The sequence below is a fragment of the Passer montanus genome, unplaced genomic scaffold (genome assembly GCF_014805655.1).
Source record: "Passer montanus isolate IOZ18808 unplaced genomic scaffold, ASM1480565v1 scaffold32, whole genome shotgun sequence".
In the NCBI taxonomy this organism is placed as follows: domain Eukaryota; kingdom Metazoa; phylum Chordata; class Aves; order Passeriformes; family Passeridae; genus Passer; species Passer montanus.
In genome coordinates, this window is record NW_024367930.1 from 7910665 (window position 1) to 7928618 (window position 17954).

The following is a 17954-nucleotide window of genomic DNA, read 5'->3' on the forward strand; positions in this document are numbered from 1 at the left end:
GCTAGGTCAGTGCTGTAACACTGCAATGCAGCTAACCCAAAAAAAAAGTGCAAGAATGGTGATGTTTATTGACCTCTGCCCAGTTTAATGACTTAAATATACACACACTCCTTCTGAATTCCTTATGCTGCTGCATTCTGTAAATCTAGTTAAGGAACAGACACTACTGTTACTTAGTAAGCTATGCAAGAGGCAAACCATTTCCTATTTATTCAACTGCACAATTATTTACCCAGTCATATACCCACTGGCTACAAGGGCTGTTACTTTGACTGGATCTTGTACCCAATTTTCAAAGGTTTGGCAAAGAACTACGTCAAGTTCTTGTTTTCAGCTGAACTCAGAATGCCTCCAGTGTAACAAGCAACAAAGGAGCCAAGAGCAGCTTCAAGGGGCAGAAAGGGACAGAGTACCAAGCTCAGTATTTTGCACTTTTGTCTTTGCTTTTATTCTGTTCTTCTCTAGGCTTAGTCCCAGAATGTCTTCCATTTTTTGTCCAATTTGTGTTTATCTATCCTAGGAGACTTCCCCAGTAAAAAAAAAATTAAAAGCTCTTACAAGCTGTTACAGCTACCGAACAAACAGAAGCAAGGCTCCAGAAACATACACAAGATGGACTCCAACATGAAAGAACAAACTGAAAACATGAGTAAACTAAGAAAAAGCCTTTCAACAGCCTGACAGTGCTTTTGATTTTCTTTGGTCATTTATCTCCATTAGGGTTTCAGTGTATCAATCAGCCAGAGAGCTATTAGGTGTAATGCACACACTTTATGCCACAGCATACCTCTGTCTGAAAGAAACCCCTTGACTCCTTCAAAACTCAGAACAAAAAAAAAAAAAATGGTAGGCTGTGGAGGGTGGATAGAAGTCAAATAAGGATGAATTTTAAAAAGGTGATCTTTAAGAGTTTATTAATGAGCATGTGATCTAGTGCCCTCATTCCAAATTTTAGCCATTGAAGGATTTAGATGACTTAATAATGTCATTCAATTGCTTCTGATAAGGAACACTGACCCTTAGGAGAGCTTTACATCTGATTTCTATACTCTAAACACTTTGGTGGGCTCTTCATTAATGACAAAATGCTTTTTAATCACATCCCCCCCTTACCCCTCCATAAGCACTTTTTCAAAAGAAAATTAGTTTACCTTTATCTTTTTAACAATCTTATTTTCTTCTTCATCATCTGTTTCTGGAAATTCATATATTTTAATTTTGTGTTCTTGGATTTCTTTCATTATCTAGAAACAAAATTATTATTTGTTTGTGGATTTCATACTTTATAACAGCCTGATTTTTTTTTTGCTACAGTCTGATTCTCCTCCTTTTGTTAGGTACATAAAATCCTTTACATTACCCTGACTTAAATTGTAACACAACTTGCACATTTAACACCATCAGGTAACCCCCAAAGGGTTCAGAGTGTGACCATCTCTCCTTAGCCAACAGCTAGAGCCTCCCAGCTACCAGAATATTATCCACCAACACAAGACAGCAAAAATTAATACTAGTTTTCTACAACAGGACAAACAAGAGGTTTACTCTAATGGTAATTCTGCCTGCGTAGAATTAGGTGCAAAACCTAATACAACAAACTGTCAGACCAGTTTTGCAATTGGGTTCTTTATAAAACCAGGTACTTGAACAAATAATTGCAGGTACACTTTATCCCTTTGAGTTCCCACAACAGCTACTGCTGTCACTCCTATTCTTTCCTGTTTCCATCTTACCTGAGCATCACTTGCTTGAAGCAGGATCACCTGCCTCTTTTAATAGAGCTTGTGACTGATGGACTAACTCTAGTAGTTAGCACTGCTGAAAAACACTCACAAGCAATAATGAAAATAAAGTGACTGTCCTGTTTTGATGCTATATTTGTTTGAAGGGTATTTTTAAAAAACAAGCTGATTAGTTTTGCAGAATTTTGGGATGGAAAAACATCAGACCATTTAGCTGACAGCTGCACTGCAGAGCCCTGGGGAATATTTCTGGCTCACAGGTTTGCCGTCTTAACAGAAGTTAAGTTTCCAAATCATGCAAGGACTTATTTTCAAAGTTTGGTTTGGGAAAGTCTCCCCTCTTTAACATCCACTCATTGATAAAGCTGCTTATATATTTAGAAATATTCTGTGTTCTACCATTTTTTCCTTTCTTTTTGTCATCTAATTTTTAATCTTATCTAATTAAATCAAGAGTTTTACACATAACACCTCTTAATGCCACCTTCTTTTCAGAACTCGGTGTTCTTCTAAACTAGGATTGGACAGAGTTTGATAAAAAAAAACTTTAAGTCTTGTCTTGTTCTGGGTCCTCCTTGTCCTCTTTATACAAGACTACAAAGCTTAACTGTTCTACTCTGATAATGCAGCTGAAAATAAAACATAAACCACTTGTAGACACTCACAGCAAATACATTCTACAAATACAAAGACATTGTATCAGTTGTATCAATGTTAGAATTATCTCACCATCTTTAAAATGCATTACCACACCCAAGTGTGAACAAGTTTACTGATTCTCATATAATACCTGAGGTATCTTTAATAATTACAGTGCATCAACATAGAAGTGGATACCTCAATGCAATCTGTAAAACTGTGATACTGTTGAATCAGTTGAACACCTTATTTTTTTAACACACTTCTGTTAGGTACCTAAATCCTGAAAGCTTCTTTCCTCCCTTACTGATTTTTATCTCAGCAGTGAATTATTTTACTTGCCAAGAAACATACTATACTTGAAACCTCTTCCCCTGAGGACAGAAACAAGATTATTTCACCAAGAATTATAATTAAATCTAGAGATATAAATTACTTAGCTTTGCTGTCTCAAGTTATTGCTTCAGGGTTTAAACTCTGCATGTAAGTTAAATCTCACCATTTCCATAGGGACCAACTTACTAAATTATCCTATGTTGTAAATATTAATTTTTTAACTCACCTGTTTTTTAAATTGTTGGCATTCCTCGGGTGTAAGTGTGTCTGCTTTGGCAATAAGTGGAATAATATTCACTTTTTCATGCAGGCGCTTCATAAACTCTATATCCAAAGGCTTAAGTCTGAAATACAGCATTAGAGCTTTGCAATTTATATTAATTAAACAAGATTGTACAAATGATGAGATTTGTCCTGACAACTACTCTTAAGACACTGATTTATGAGTGACAGATTACTGAAAATGAAAAGGTTACCTGCAATTATTACAGCAAATCCCCTAAATTGTATAATACAAGAGGAATAAGTGGGTAAGTTAGTATTTCTAGCAGTCATGAGACTTCTGCTAGCTGAAAGTACACTCATTTAAGCAAGAGGTAAGAACTCTATGAAGGTAATAAAGTTTGTGCTATTAGCTGGAAGACAATCCCACTTAAAGCCTGACTGATAAGAGCTCTGTTCACACATACACATACTGATTATGCTCTGTTCACACATACAGTTGCAGGTTCAGAAAATCATGTCTCAGTATGCTTCCTCTTGAGAGTGGGTTAGGAGACCTTTTCTTTTAAGATCTTAAGGTTGCTGAAGGTGGCAACCTCTGTAGCCTATGTACAAATGAATTAGAAATATCTCACCTCTAAATTGGTATGTAAAACAAAAAGACAGTTATGAAGGTGGATGACAGTGACAAAAACTAAATCATCATATGGGTAGAGTGGCTGTGTGGTAATATATTCACTGTCTTTGTGGATCAAAGTGGTCAGTATTTCCTGTTTCCTGAAGTAAAACTAGAGAGGTTTTGATGCATTAATGATAGCAAGTTTAGTTAGGCTTAAAGGATTCACTTAGAGGTTTTAAAAAGATTATTTTTCATCTTAAATTAGTATTAGGAACATTAAAAACAGACTAATTTGGTACTGAAATTTCTGAAAACCATACATAAAAGAATGAAGAAAATGTTCAAGAAGACATATTTAACTTCATTTTAACATTTTCTACCTGTCACTGACTTCATCAGTTCTCAAAATCTGTCCATTAAATAGCTAACATTAAAGCACATATGTATTATAAGCACTTTTTTGATTATCCATTCACCTTACTATGCTTTCCCCCTACTTGCTTCAAAAAGCTACCTAGGGCAGCAACACTGGGTTGAAGGGCAGCTGCCAAAGCAGAGTTATTCAAAAGGTCTTCTCACCTAAGGACTTGAGTGTTTACAGTGGAGACTGAAGCAGGAAAGCTTTACATAAAGATTCCAAAATTGCAGAAAGATTGTGAATTCCATCATCATCCCATTCACTTACCTGGAAGGCTCCTCCTGCCCCTCCACTCTCTCCCCCTGCTTCCATAGAAACCAATTCAATCATTTCAGGTGTTTATGGGAATACTAGCTAAAAACAGTGGGATGCATTACATGGAAGGGCTTTAACTGATGGTTTTTTTTATAATTTCTAAATTTCTAAAGCAGACTTTTACAGATGTATTAAAAAGACAAGTAGAAGTAAGTTCACCCACAAATGCTTTAATTCAACGTAAATATAATCATGTATTAAGAGTAAAGAGGACACTACTTGGTGGTTAGATGTGCTGCTGCCTGCACAGGAAACAGGAGTAAAGACTGCATCACCACAAAAACCAGGTAGGAAGTGAGCTCTGTCCTTTCAGAGAGGGCAGCATCTTAAAAGAGGAAACGAATGCTAAAAGCAGCACCAATTTGCTTCATTAACTTCCTTACTGAGATGACAATTTTAAGCATTTATTCCATAATTGAAAAACATTATGAAAACCTAGCATAACTGTACACCTTTTTCTCCCCTAAAAAAACCATGAAATACCTGTACAAGGAATGTACTTTTACAGCTTTTAGCCTCACAAATTTAGCGACCAAATCTTAATCCATTGGAAACAATATTTTTCTTTTTCCTTAAGAACAACTTGTACCTCCCACTGATTTAGGAAGTTCTAACAGACGTGGGGGTGTGCAGGGAAGACTGTTTTTTGAAAAATGGGAAAATTAGCTCAGAAACAATTGACTAACACAAGGAATCATCTTCCCTTTATTTAAATTACATTTTGGATTTTGCATGCTAGTAAAACAGTACGTCAAGAATTCAAGTTTTTGCATTTAAAACTGACATGCATCTTGAGCAAAACTGGCATTACAAATGTGCCTGTTGAACGACAATAAAATACTTAATAAAGGCAAGTCTACATAAAAAAACCTCCACCCCCTGACATTTCTTTCCATATTTGGAAGTATCTGTACAGTTCAAAATTATTAGACACATTCCAATTCTAGCTACAGAAGCTAAGTATAATAGCTGGCGTTTTTTACTGCCTGAGGAATACTCTTTAAATTGCTTCATCACTCCCTTCAACAAGTTTTACTACTTTTGACCTACACAATAGAACAGGCTTATACTTATCTTCGCCTCCTTCTGGTTTTCAAAGTATAACTGAAGAGTCTCTGACAAATTTAATCATGATACCATGATAAAAAGAAATACAACCAGTTTCAGATAGTTAATCTGTACCTAATACACCCTGGAAATGCAGTTCTCCCTATCTACCACTAGATAGAAGTCTGATCAAGTAAAAACTAAGCAGGGGTGGAAGACAATTTAATAACTGAAAAAACATCTGCAATGCCTATACTGGAATTGCCACCAGACAAAATACCACACACCAAGTGAATTATGGTATGCTTACAACAATGCATAACTTCCCACCTTCACTTTACATTAATGGGAGGGAGGAAGAATGGAAAGGAAAAATCCTGTTGCTTAACATGTGAACCAGTTTCTCCTAATAAGATCTAAAGAGATACAGATCACAAACAGACCTGGCACCTGTGAACATCTCTGTATTTTTCATTGCTAGAACTCTATTTCTCTTGTCATGCAATTAATGTGCAATCATATTTTCTGGTGTTTGGCTTGTTAATGCTTGACAAGCCAAAGTAAACTCATCTTTGAAATTAAGCATGATCTGCAGACCATTGAGAAAATCCAATTTGGAACTCAGATTGGCAAATCTGGATATTCATCTGAGATAAGAGAATGAAAACACAAAATACACTAATACAAACCCATGTCCTGAAGGAGCAATGAAGTATAAACAACACTGCACTCTATTATCTGGCATCTGGCGTCTGTTCACTCGAGATTCTGCATTCAGGTAGTCCTCAAATTTACTGTCAATGTAGTCAATAACTGGCTGCCAGCTGCAGAGATTACATGAATAAAAACCTGTAAGTTACATTATTTACATAAAGAAACCTGGTTCTGCTAAGAAATAGGTGTTCACAATTTCCCCACAGCTTGGGGTGGCTTTTTTTGCTTTTCATTTCCTTTTTAAAATTAAGGTACTTCAACACTGCAACTGACCAACTCCTCAACCTAAAATTGAGTTACATAGTTCTGAAGATACAATGTGTGAGTCCACTGAAAAAAACCTTTCTAACACAATCACTTTCATTGTAAAAGCATTAAAGAGAATACTTAAGAACTGTAGCTAAAGTAATATCCTTCACTGATCACATCTTGTGACAGCACAGAAGATGGTTCTGCACACTGCATGTGTGGACAAAGAGCCAAATGCACCATTCAGTTTAAGGGGAAAGGCTGACAGCATTTCAGTCAAGTTATGCAGGTACTTGGAATTACAGTAGTTACAAGTTTTCAGCTAAATGAAAAGTTTACAAGTGTTAATATTTTAACTGAATATTGAAGCCTGCATTTTAAAATATGCCACAAGGTATGTCTCACACACAAAACATAATGCAGAATTATCTTGGGAGAACATACAAAGAATGTCTTACCAATTACTATTATCCACAGCATCTCCAAATCCTGGTGTGTCAACTATTGTGAGTAGTAACTGAACACCACCCTCTTTGATTAAAACTTTTGACTGCTCAACCTGTAAAATGAATACAGTAAGATTAAATTTTTAGCAGTTTAGTCACCTGTCTTAAACACTGGGAAAAGCATTCAATGACTGAGAAGCCTGACAAAGAATTGCTACCTTTTCTGCTTCAGAAAAATACACCGTGTCTGTGTTTTGCTTATAAAATCCAACTAATTTTACAACAATTAGTAATTTTTTTAAGAAAAAGGTCATTATTTAAATAAAGTCAGTGATAAAAGAACCCTCTAAGTATGTGGGATATTTTAATACTTAAATTCCTGATTAAACAGGAAAACCTTAACCAGGCATTAAACTTGATAAAGTTGCAAACTTGGTCACTTCAAAGAAAATGACATTTTTCAAAACTAGTCCTCCCCCCAAGCACCTTAGACAGTTCTACTCCTGTTAATGTATTTTTAAGAATACATTTATACTTCAGCTAGGATAATGGTTGGGAATGGAATCACAAAGTGATGGTTTACTATTACAAACAGAATTATACTGGAAAGTGGTACAATCTGGCTGCAATCTGCTGAGTAGACCTCATGTGACTGTAATGGACTGGGTTCCTGTTAGCTCAAGTCACGGATGGAAACCCGCCTCAGAAGGCAACTGCATCAGCACAAGGAATGATGCAAGACTGGGGCGTGGGACTTCATGCCACCAGTTGTGACCACCCAACCGCAGCACAGCTCAGGCAGCTTGCAGTGAACATGTCATCCAACAGACAGAAGAACCAGGCTAAACAGCACATGGACTGCTACCCCTTCTGCCTGCTAATACTTCAGTAACTATTGATATTGCCAATGTCAGGCCCATCTGCCTGAGAAGGTGCTGTACACCACTGTCCTATCAGTGCGATGCACAGCAGTATGAAATGACAAACTCAGCTTGGCTTCTTTCCACTTGCTCAGACATTTAATCAACCTTTTCTTCCTTGATATAAAAACAATTGCTATTAAATCACTAGTGACACTGTTTTCTTGATATGGATTCAAGTTATCACCCATGTAAGTAATTTATCCAGAACCACACGAGAGCCAGAAGACTCAAGGTGAATGAGCACCTTGTTGCTCATTGCTTAACATTCCTTAAGCCTCACAAACCCTAACTCAGAAGAGAAAAGAAAGTTCTAGTTATAATAAACCCTACCTGGATGGTCTCTTGACCAGTTCAAGATTTGAGAAATGTCATATTAATGCTTCTTAAGCTCTTGCACATCTCTAATTGTTATGCAAGTGAACTAGACTCTCACAGCCACACCTGAACATTGTTGCAAATGCTCTGCAATCACTTATGTGATGCACTGTAAACCCACAAGATAAACTAACACTGCAGAAAGTTGAACTAAATCCCTCTTGCACAAGTGTAACACTGATTCCAATTCAGAAGAGACTATCCAGAATCACAGAAAACAGTAACTACCTATAAAGAAAGCTTCATATTTAACCTCTGAATGTGCAGCATGCTGTTTTTATCTACTCATCAGCAGGGATCCCACCCAAGTTGGATCAGTCCCTTTTGTTGCTAGTTCTCAAACAGTTAATGACTACCAGGATACTGGCCACAGAAGTATCCAGGTTGGGCTGGGCTTCAAGACCACCCAATTCCAACTCCAACATGAACAGGCCTAACTGCAAGGGTAGGAAGGTGTGAAAAAAAAAAAACAGGAATCAAAACCAAACAAACAAAACTGTACACACACAGTCTAAACCACCACCAAGTTACTCTTTCACAAACTATACAACTCTCATCCTTCCAAAAGTGTGCAGCTGAAAGCCATGAGAACCTAGGAATACATGCACGGCTTCAGAAATGTACATTTTAATTATGGTGAGTGTATTTCCCCCATCCTCCAGAGTTCTATCAAGAAATTTTATTATACACAGTTGATACCAGAACTTAAGACAGTAATCCCTTGCCATAGTCAACTCAGCCAAGAGTTTACTACTCACAAGCTTTAGCACACAAGAGATTAACTTCTGATTCCTTGCATTCTTTTGGCTATCTTGCAGATAGTAATTACACAGCCCTCCTATTACTAAGCTCTCTGCAAGTATACAAAACCCACAACACTTGCAAAATACTAGAGATGATAATGTTAAGAGATGTACTCTAGCCAAGAGCTATAAGGTATCAGCTTTATTCTCCAGCACAAAAATTCCCAGCAAGAACCATTAAATTGTTATGGGCTCATGGTGGAATGCCTTTACAAAAGAAGCAATTAATAAAACATTATCTTGAACATCTGTTTATAACAAAGGAAAAGAAAGGTCAGGGATCTCAGAAATGTCAAGCCAAGCATTTTCTCTGATTCTGCATGCTTGTAAAAATCTGAGTGTGACTGAATTTGTGAAGTCACCTTCTGACAAATGGTCTGCAGCAACTGAATATCTGCAGACAGTGCTAATACATTACTGGGTTGTGAGGATTTAATTTTTTTTTCTTACTTTTCATAAATTAATGTAGGTATCTGCTATCAGAGCAGGGTTTTCACAAACCTACAGAACAAGAGACATTAGCTGATGAATTAAAAGTCCTATGCTTGTGCTGTGGACAATCAGACCACATGCAGGATATACTGTAAGCAGTAGTTTCTACTGGTAGGAAACTGTAGACGAAGACCCTGCCACAAAGCCTCCACAAAGTTGCATTTTTCTAACCTAAATGGATGTGTCCATACATGGTCAAAGGCACAGAAAGCAGCAACATCTGGAACAGATCCAGAAAATCACTGTAAACTAGTGTCATTCACAGTTAAGCATCCAACTGCATCCCATCATCTGATTTACAAGTATTCCCAAGGGATTCATGGAAAACATTAGTTCAAGTCTTGGAATTTAAGACTTTTTAAGAAAAGTCTCCTCCAAACAGCCATTTTCCCATGCACTCCAGTCAGCTGGGTCACACGGGTCTCCTTGGCAGTTACTACACAGTGTTCATCACTTGGTGCTTGTTACAGCTCGACTGCTTTTTACTGGATGAAACATGTCTTTGCCATCCTGCATTTAAGGCAATCACGTAATGATCAGAGAAAACACATTTAATACCCTCTCATTTCTGATATGTTTCCTTTGAATTCATCTGACACCAAATCACTTACTCTTAACCATTCTTCTGCATTTTCTATGAGATAAATGCAAAGGAGCTGCCTCACAAAGCAACTCCAAACTGCAATGGTTTTCAAGCCCAAACCACAGTTTGAGTTTATCTATGTGAGAGCCTCCTACACAATTCCTGACCAGTAAGTTGACCCCACCATATAAGAAAAGGTGATTATTACAACCAAGATCTGAGGATGCTCAAGTGAGGTAGTCTCTCATCCCTACCCTACAAAACCCTTTTATCAATCCTTAAAAAGGTTTTCACTGGCAGGGAGTACAAATCCAGTGGATCCAAACAGCAACTCCCACTGCTTATTCTTTAATATTTGACAGGAAACACCTCCACATTTTACACGTTGCTACCACACACAATTTTCAAGCTTGTAGGGGGAAACAATTTTATCCTTACTTACACTGACAATGAAATAAGATCGTTTCAGTTTCTTTCTTAAAATGCTACACTGACTTTTCATTCATCCCAAGAAACTGAAAGCAAAGCTGCATTTTAAGTATATTTAAAAAGCAGTACTTATTAGATAAAGTCAAAATTTGTTTCTAGAGGGGAAGACAGTCTTTAAATCTATTTCATTCCACCATATTATTTTCTAAGTCATGTCAGATCCCAATTCAGTATAGAAAATAGCTTTGGCAAACTCTTGGCCTCAAGCTTAGCCCGCATAGTGGAAAAGTAAGAAAAAAATGTAATGGTTTTCAGCCTGAGCTGTGTTCAAGCCCTTTTCTTTCCCTCTCCAGCTTTACATAGGAAAAAAAATCATTAAGTGACGATTTCTGAAAAGTATGTCTTTTTCTTAAACCAGTAAATCAATACAAATCAAACCACCCCAATGGTCAGAATTAACAGCAGATGATCTAATCTTGCCCCCTAACAGATGAAAGTACTTAACTCAAATTCCAGAAATTCCACACATATTTTCATATTTTTTCTTACACTGATGCACCTTTAACTAGGGGGAGGGTGACTTCTCTGGAAGATGTCTTGGTTTGGGTTTTTTTGTTAGCTTGTATACAAATTCTTCCAAAGATTTTTCCCAACTGAAAAAACCAAAAATCTTCCAATGACAGGGAATCCATCCCACAGTTATTTAAACAAAATTCAATGAACATAACCTGAGTTGGTTTAGCTTCTGCTAAACTTAAATGTAATCATCAGTAATGAAATCATGCTATATCTTCCTTCCAATAAAAAAGTCACCCATCTATTCAGTTTTGCAACAGTCACTGACTGGCTCAGTAATAAGTATATTATATGAGAGTTTAACTCTCTGCACTCCTCTTCCATCCCACTTAACATCTCTGAAACAAGTAAGCCATTTCATGACCTTATTCAAAAATGGTCTGATGTTCCTGATAACAAGCTTTCAAGTCAATTTTGTCACTGGTTTTACATTTTGGTTTTACATTAAACCGATAAAGCAGCATAACAGATATGAACAAAGCTTAGACACTATTAATATAGTGTTAATCAAACTCTGGATGTTCAAAAGCTTTCCTCCAATAAGAAAAAGTGATATTCTGCAATGAATTAATTTTGTAATAGTGTTCAAACTTTAATATTGAGCTAACTGATTAGCAATGCAATTTAAGCTTCTTGACAGGGACATAGTAACTAAGTTTTTTCTTCTACTGTGGTTAATTATTCTGACATTGGAATAAAAAAAAATGTCTTAAGAAAAACCCCAAACAAAAAACCCCCCGAGGTCCCACAAAGCAATAAGGACAGTGGTTCATGACACTGGAGCTTAATTACTTGATTCCAATGAGTAAAAAAGCACTCTATTTTACAGCTTCTGTTTAGCACCTTGCACACCCTCCTAACTGAACACAGTTTAATCATTTTATGGTAACTCTGCAATTGCCCAGTCCCTTCAGCCACAGTTGGAATTTTGCTGCTGGAGAACTCCGTTGGACAAAAGAAGCAATGGTCATCACCCTTGGTCCTCACCTGTACAAAGTTAGATTATCACAAGCTATCTTCACCAAATTCTTAAGCAAGTGCACATCAAGAGAGGTAAGCAGAGCTCATGCATCCTTATTCAGCTGCGCAGCTCTGGAGGCAGGAAGTACCTCAAAACCACAATGATTTCCTAAACTACACATAGCATTATTATTCCTTAGCATTAGGTAGCTGTTCTTTTTAGCAATCTTTTTATAACACAGAAAACACGCTCCTTTTCTTAGAGAAAGTAGCAAGCAGCAAGTTATTGCACAAAAAAAAAAAAAAAAAGATCAGCAGAAGCTTTCCAGTCTTTGGCTTAATACTTCAGTTGCATCATGCACTTGCAGGAACATCATCTTTGCCTAAATCTAGTGCTTAAAGTCAGGCAGGTTCACCCTAGTCCCTGATGTTTTAGAATAACAACTTGTAACAGGTAAACAAGGTACCACTAAGGATACTGCCAGCAGAAGACTCGCAGATACTTTTATACCCAGGTCCCTGCACTTCTGCCAAATCATTTACTATTTGATCTCTAAAAGCCTAACAGACAGGTTTTACTGCACATCTATGTATTTCTACAGATTTACTCACTATTTTAACTGATAATAAACACTGCATTTTCAAAACGTTCTGCACATATATGTGCTTTTTAATATACAGGCAAAACACAAAACAATTCAGGGCTCTCACATTTCAACAGGCTACAGGTTTGAGAACCTGAAAGTTTTGCTATTCAGACCCGCTGAATATTTCTCAGTGGTTCATATCATGACTAAATGTATCTTGAAACTCAGGTGCTTATGTGACAACTTACATCACCTAAATTGCAAGCTACAATATTCAGGCTGTACCTTTTTTTCCCCAGACATACCTGTACGGTCTTTTTAATTCTGTGTGAAGGACCTGGATACTCTGGGGAATACAATTCTGTTAAGAATAATGAGTTGATTAATGTTGATTTTCCCAGTCCAGATTCACCTAGAAGAAAACAGAACAGTTTCAGTAAAACCAGGACCATCATGTCAAATATAAACATTTAGATACACATTTCAAACTCTCTTTAAACATAGTACCTGAAAACATGCACTGCACTCTAAGACTTTGAGAATCTATCTTTTCCAATTTCAAGGAAAACTTTTCAAATCCAACTGTCACTGTTGGGCTCTACACACACTAATTTTTGTGATCATATTAAGTATCGAATGAGTTCAGCACTTCTGTCCATTTCTCCCATTACAACACGATATTACATTGGATTTTATACACAAGCTATCTTCCTGGTATAACTCATCATAATGCCAAAGTAGATTAAGTTGTCTCCTTTATTTCAAATATTATTTATTTGAGAGTCTTTTATTATCAGGGAGGGAAAAAAGAAGTGGGGGCAGGGGGGAGGAAGAAAGACTGAGATTAGCTTGCTATAACTATTAAAGCCAAAAGAGATAAAATGAAGTTTCAAACTACAGGGTTTTCCTGGGAATTTTGTTGTTGTTGGGGTACAGAAGGGGGCTGGATTTTATTAGGCTTTTTTTGATAATTTCTTCACAAGCAACAGTAAATCAGTTTTGCTGAAGAATCTGGAGCCACTACTGCCATGACAATCCAAGCAAATACAGCTAAACACACCACAACAAAGATTACCCTCCATTTACAGTTCTACAGAGACAAGAGCAAGCATTTCAGATCAATTATTTATTATTTTAAAAGAAAAATCCTTTGCTTAGTTTTTGGGGGTTTTTTTGTTAAGAAACTACTTCAACGTGACAATTCACACTGGCATGAGAGCTAAGGAAAAAGGTATTAAAAAATGTTGCTTTCTTTCTGTTTAGGTTTCATATGCAGTCTGTCTGTCAGTACATTGACCTAAACAGAAACAGACACAGATAAATTTGCTTTCAAGCGAACAAATTTAAAGGCAAACCATGTACTTTCACTGAGGGAGGAAAATGAGCTGAACTGGGCCCATAATTGAAAGGCAAAACTTCACTAAAGCACTGATCACTCCAGCCCCAACAAACATTGTGTCGATTTAGAGACTGAACTGAGAAAACTTCCAACCCTGTTTTGAGATAAATGTCCTGGGTTAATACAAGAGAGTTATGTAGCAGAAAGCAGCTTGGAGCTGTCCCCCCTGTAATAGGTATCTGGATTTCCTACTCGAGCTGGCTCACGCACAGCAGCCATCTCGATTACAGTGGTGTAGCAGAGCGTCTGCAGCACCGAGCAGAGCAATCTCATTAGCGACACTGGAAACGGATTAGCAGCTGATGAAACACTGCAACCAGAGCTCCTGCCGGCTGTCTGCGCTCCCAGCAGGGCTTGCTCTTCAAACCCCACCCTCGGACAGATGAGCTAACCCGCGCTGCAGGAGCTGCCCACGGCCAGGCTGATGGAAAGGGAGATAGGAACTCAAGGTATGGGTGTCAAAAGGGAATGAACACTAACCCCACCAGGACAGGTTTAGGCAAGCCATCAGGGACATGCTTGCTGACAAGATTTCATCCCTGCTGTCCACATTTTGCCTTTTTCCATGGTCAGATGCATGAGACACCTATGAACTATGCCTCCGAGTCTGGTCATACAAGACACAGGTTTTCTACTCTGCATTTGCAAGACTTAAAGGGCAGGGTCAGCTGCAGCTGAGGGGCCTCCCCACCAATTCGGCAACAGAGAGAAGCTTCTGAAATGCTCAACTTTCCAATCTCATAGAAATCTCATCCTGGTTAAAGCTTAACCTCCATCTCACAACCCTGCTCAAGAGATAGACAGCATTCCAGTTAAACTGAAGGTTTTTATCCACCCTACTGAAGCCCTCAAGAGGGTGGCTCTGGTTTTGAAATGTACAGTTCATATCCTTTCAGTGACCTTCACTTTTTAACTTGACCATAATCTTGTAAAAGGCACCCTATTACAGTATTGAAGACAGATATTAGCATCAGATTCTACTTGAGTATACAAAAAGGGTTGCTTGCCCCTTCTTTCTCCCTCTTTCTATTATGGTTACTGCCAGTCTTAATATGCTGAGGAATTTCAGGTGAAAAAACACTGAAAACAACCACTTCTCCTGAAAATGAGTGCCTGTCAAGTTGTCATTGAAATTCAACATATGGAAATAAGATTTTCAGCTTCAGAAGAGAGTAATGGAAAACCAGCATCTTCCCCTGGACGGCTTGGGCAGCTGTGGCACTCCATACCAAGCAGTCCCTGAACTGCTGAAGCATTACACCCCGAGAGAGATGAGGTTTGTTCCCCTCCTCACCCTTCACCACCCTCACAGCTGCGAGGATGTGAAGACAATTTTTGAGATGCAATTAGTGAAAAGAAAGTATGCTAAGGATATTTATGCTCAATCTTGTTCCCAAAGGTGCCCAGCATCCTGGATATCCTTACCCATCATGCTAACTTTAATCAGCCAGTGCAGATTACAACAGTTTAAACTGCTTAACTGCTAGCAGTAATTGAGGTATCACATGTAAGAGTCTGCATCAATGCACCAACCCTCGATGCAGTTGTGCCTAAGACCATGTAAGGGTCAACATTTGTAACAGCAGTAAGAGGCTATAATATCAAATAAAACAATCACACTGAAACTGTAGGTAAAAAAAATCTAACTGGAACATTTAGTATTCTACTATAGGAAGTCATGCTGCTTCCACTGTAATAAAACAAGATTTTCTCTGATGACTACAGTGAAAGCAGAATTCGAGAGATCAAGTGTAAGTGAACATTTTAGCAGCCTTTGTGGACACACTAAAATATTCTGATTTTCATTAGAAATATGATAAGTAAAAAAAAAAAAAATCCAAACCCCAACCAAAACAATCACCCCAAACACACACAAAACTCCCTTAACTACACAGCCAAACAAAACCCTCTGTCCTTCCCAGAACTACCAAAAAGGATTGCCTGCTGTAAAGGCTGGGAAATTAGCTTGCAAGGATGCAACAGGCTATGAATACAACTGAAAAAATTGCAAGGGAGAAGGGAATACAATTTTATTTGCCTTTACAGAAACAAAATGATACATCCCAAATAAAATGCATATTCCCATTTTCAGTGAGCACTTCTGATGAGATTTTGCCCTTTGACCATTGCATGAACTGACAAAACGATGCAATGTAATAGAAACTCTTCAACAGAAACAACTTCTAATCACTTAATGAATTATGATGTGGTTAGACCTAGGTGCCTAATTTAGAGTGAGCAATCTTTAGAAATTTGTTTTAAAAAGAAGAAATAAAAGAAAACATTTATTTAGCAAGGTAATCCTAATCCACACTGCTAATTATTTCTGGTATCCAGGTACTGTTTTTACCTTGCCCTTGCTCTCCCACTAAATATTTCACATAGGCTTCAAATTCTACTGAATATTGGGTTTTTTCTTAATTTTGTGTCCCATATTTATGAGCAACTTACCGTTTCCAAATGCTAACATTTTATCAAGCTGTTTTTATAGTCACATTCAAACACATGGAGCTGGCCACCCTTGCTGGTAGAAATAAGAACATACTTTTACTAACATACTTTTGTGAAGGAATACCTTCTGTGAGCCCTCAGAGGACTAGCAAAAGTTCCAACTCTTTTCAAGTCCATAAATTTCTAAATGGCTGTACAAATAGAGAGGAACTCTTCTTATCCACACTTGGGTTAATGATTACCTCTTGACCATTAGCATATTTATAAAGACAGCTCATCACTCTAACCTCTGATAGCAAAATATTTTCTTCTGTGAACAAAACATTGATCAAGTACCTTCCTTTTTTCCTACACATCTAAGACTAGCTGTAAACATGAGAAGAAACACCAAGGAAAAAAACCAAAAAACAACACATTCAGTCTCGTCTTTTATATATCAACAATATAGATCTCAAACATACTTCTGCGGGTCAGAGGAGACCACTGGCCACCACTGGGATGGTTTGCAAACCATGTAAATAGTCTCTAAAATAGTACTAAAGCAAGTAAGCAAAGGAAATTAACAACTAAAAAACTGGAACCATGGTGTACAATCTATGTGACTAGAGGAAAGCAGTGCTCAGGAAAAAAAAAAAAGTAACTAGCTCAACTGAGCTACATAAATCTTTCACCTTAATTTCCAAATCCCTCCTTATAAATGAACCAGAAATCTTAATCTGTGACAATCAGCTAGAAAATCTACTCACAGCTAGCTTGTTTCCATCAGTTCTTGCTATGACTTTTACCACAAAAAGCCTCAAATTGCCAGCATCTGCTCCCTGTGATAACAGAAGTGAATTGTTACCCTTAATGATGTTTTTTCACCATTCATTGCTGTGGCACATTGAGAATGTAGCATATTTCCAACCTCCTCCAACTTTCTAGCCTCTGCCATTCATATTCAAGTATCTATGAAAAAAAAAAATGGACAAGAAGTCCAACCTAGCTTTCTTTCTTCCAGCTTTATTTGTAATTTCTGGTGGAGACCTCCGTTTTCTCATTCATATATTGCTCCTCTCAATAATGCATCACACTACATCTTCTAGATACAACATCATTCTAAAAATCCAGGATCAGTTTCCTTCTATATTCTTAGGATCTTGTTTTCTAAAACTCAAGCCCCAAAAAAGCATGACTTGCATTCTTAGATTTATGACCTCATGTGAGAGAGCTCATTAAACAGACCAAGTGATCAAGGTGAGTAACCAATCTTGAACATGCTCAGCGTGCTCTCTGCATGACTTCCTACCTCTTCATTATAAGTTACTCTTGCAGAAATAACCAGAAGTTTTCTACTCTTCACTAACAATTACTTGGCTACCTACCAGTGAGACAGTATTTCATGCTTATGCCCTGTGACAGTCAACTGCACCACTGGGAACATGACCACAAGTGCTACGTGTATTTAGGAATTTCAAGTTGCTTTCCCAAGCTCCAGGTGGGACTACAAGACTGCCAAGGAACCACCCACCAGCAAGAAAAATGTTCTGCAGCACTGGAAGCCAAGACTTCAGTTAAACTGCTCAAAGTGATTTGCTTCATATACCATCACCAAGAAGATGGCCCAGTCTCTCTGCCACTGTCTCTATT

The 17954-nt window shown here is 37.6% G+C and overlaps 1 protein-coding gene across 3 annotated transcripts in view; it reads right to left on the reverse strand.

The window, feature by feature from the left end:
• SEPTIN7 (septin 7) overlaps positions 1-17954 on the reverse strand; it is an 81197-nt gene that overhangs the window by 14708 nt on the left and 48535 nt on the right. For all 3 annotated transcript variants that reach the window (XM_039715001.1, XM_039715000.1, XM_039715002.1), the window contains exons 4-8: positions 12781-12887; positions 6760-6860; positions 6028-6162; positions 2944-3061; positions 1152-1244 (exon numbers count right to left, since the gene is read on the reverse strand). In XM_039715001.1, the coding sequence (XP_039570935.1) occupies positions 1152-1244; positions 2944-3061; positions 6028-6162; positions 6760-6860; positions 12781-12887 (554 nt within the window). The remainder of the gene's footprint in view (positions 1-1151; positions 1245-2943; positions 3062-6027; positions 6163-6759; positions 6861-12780; positions 12888-17954) is intronic.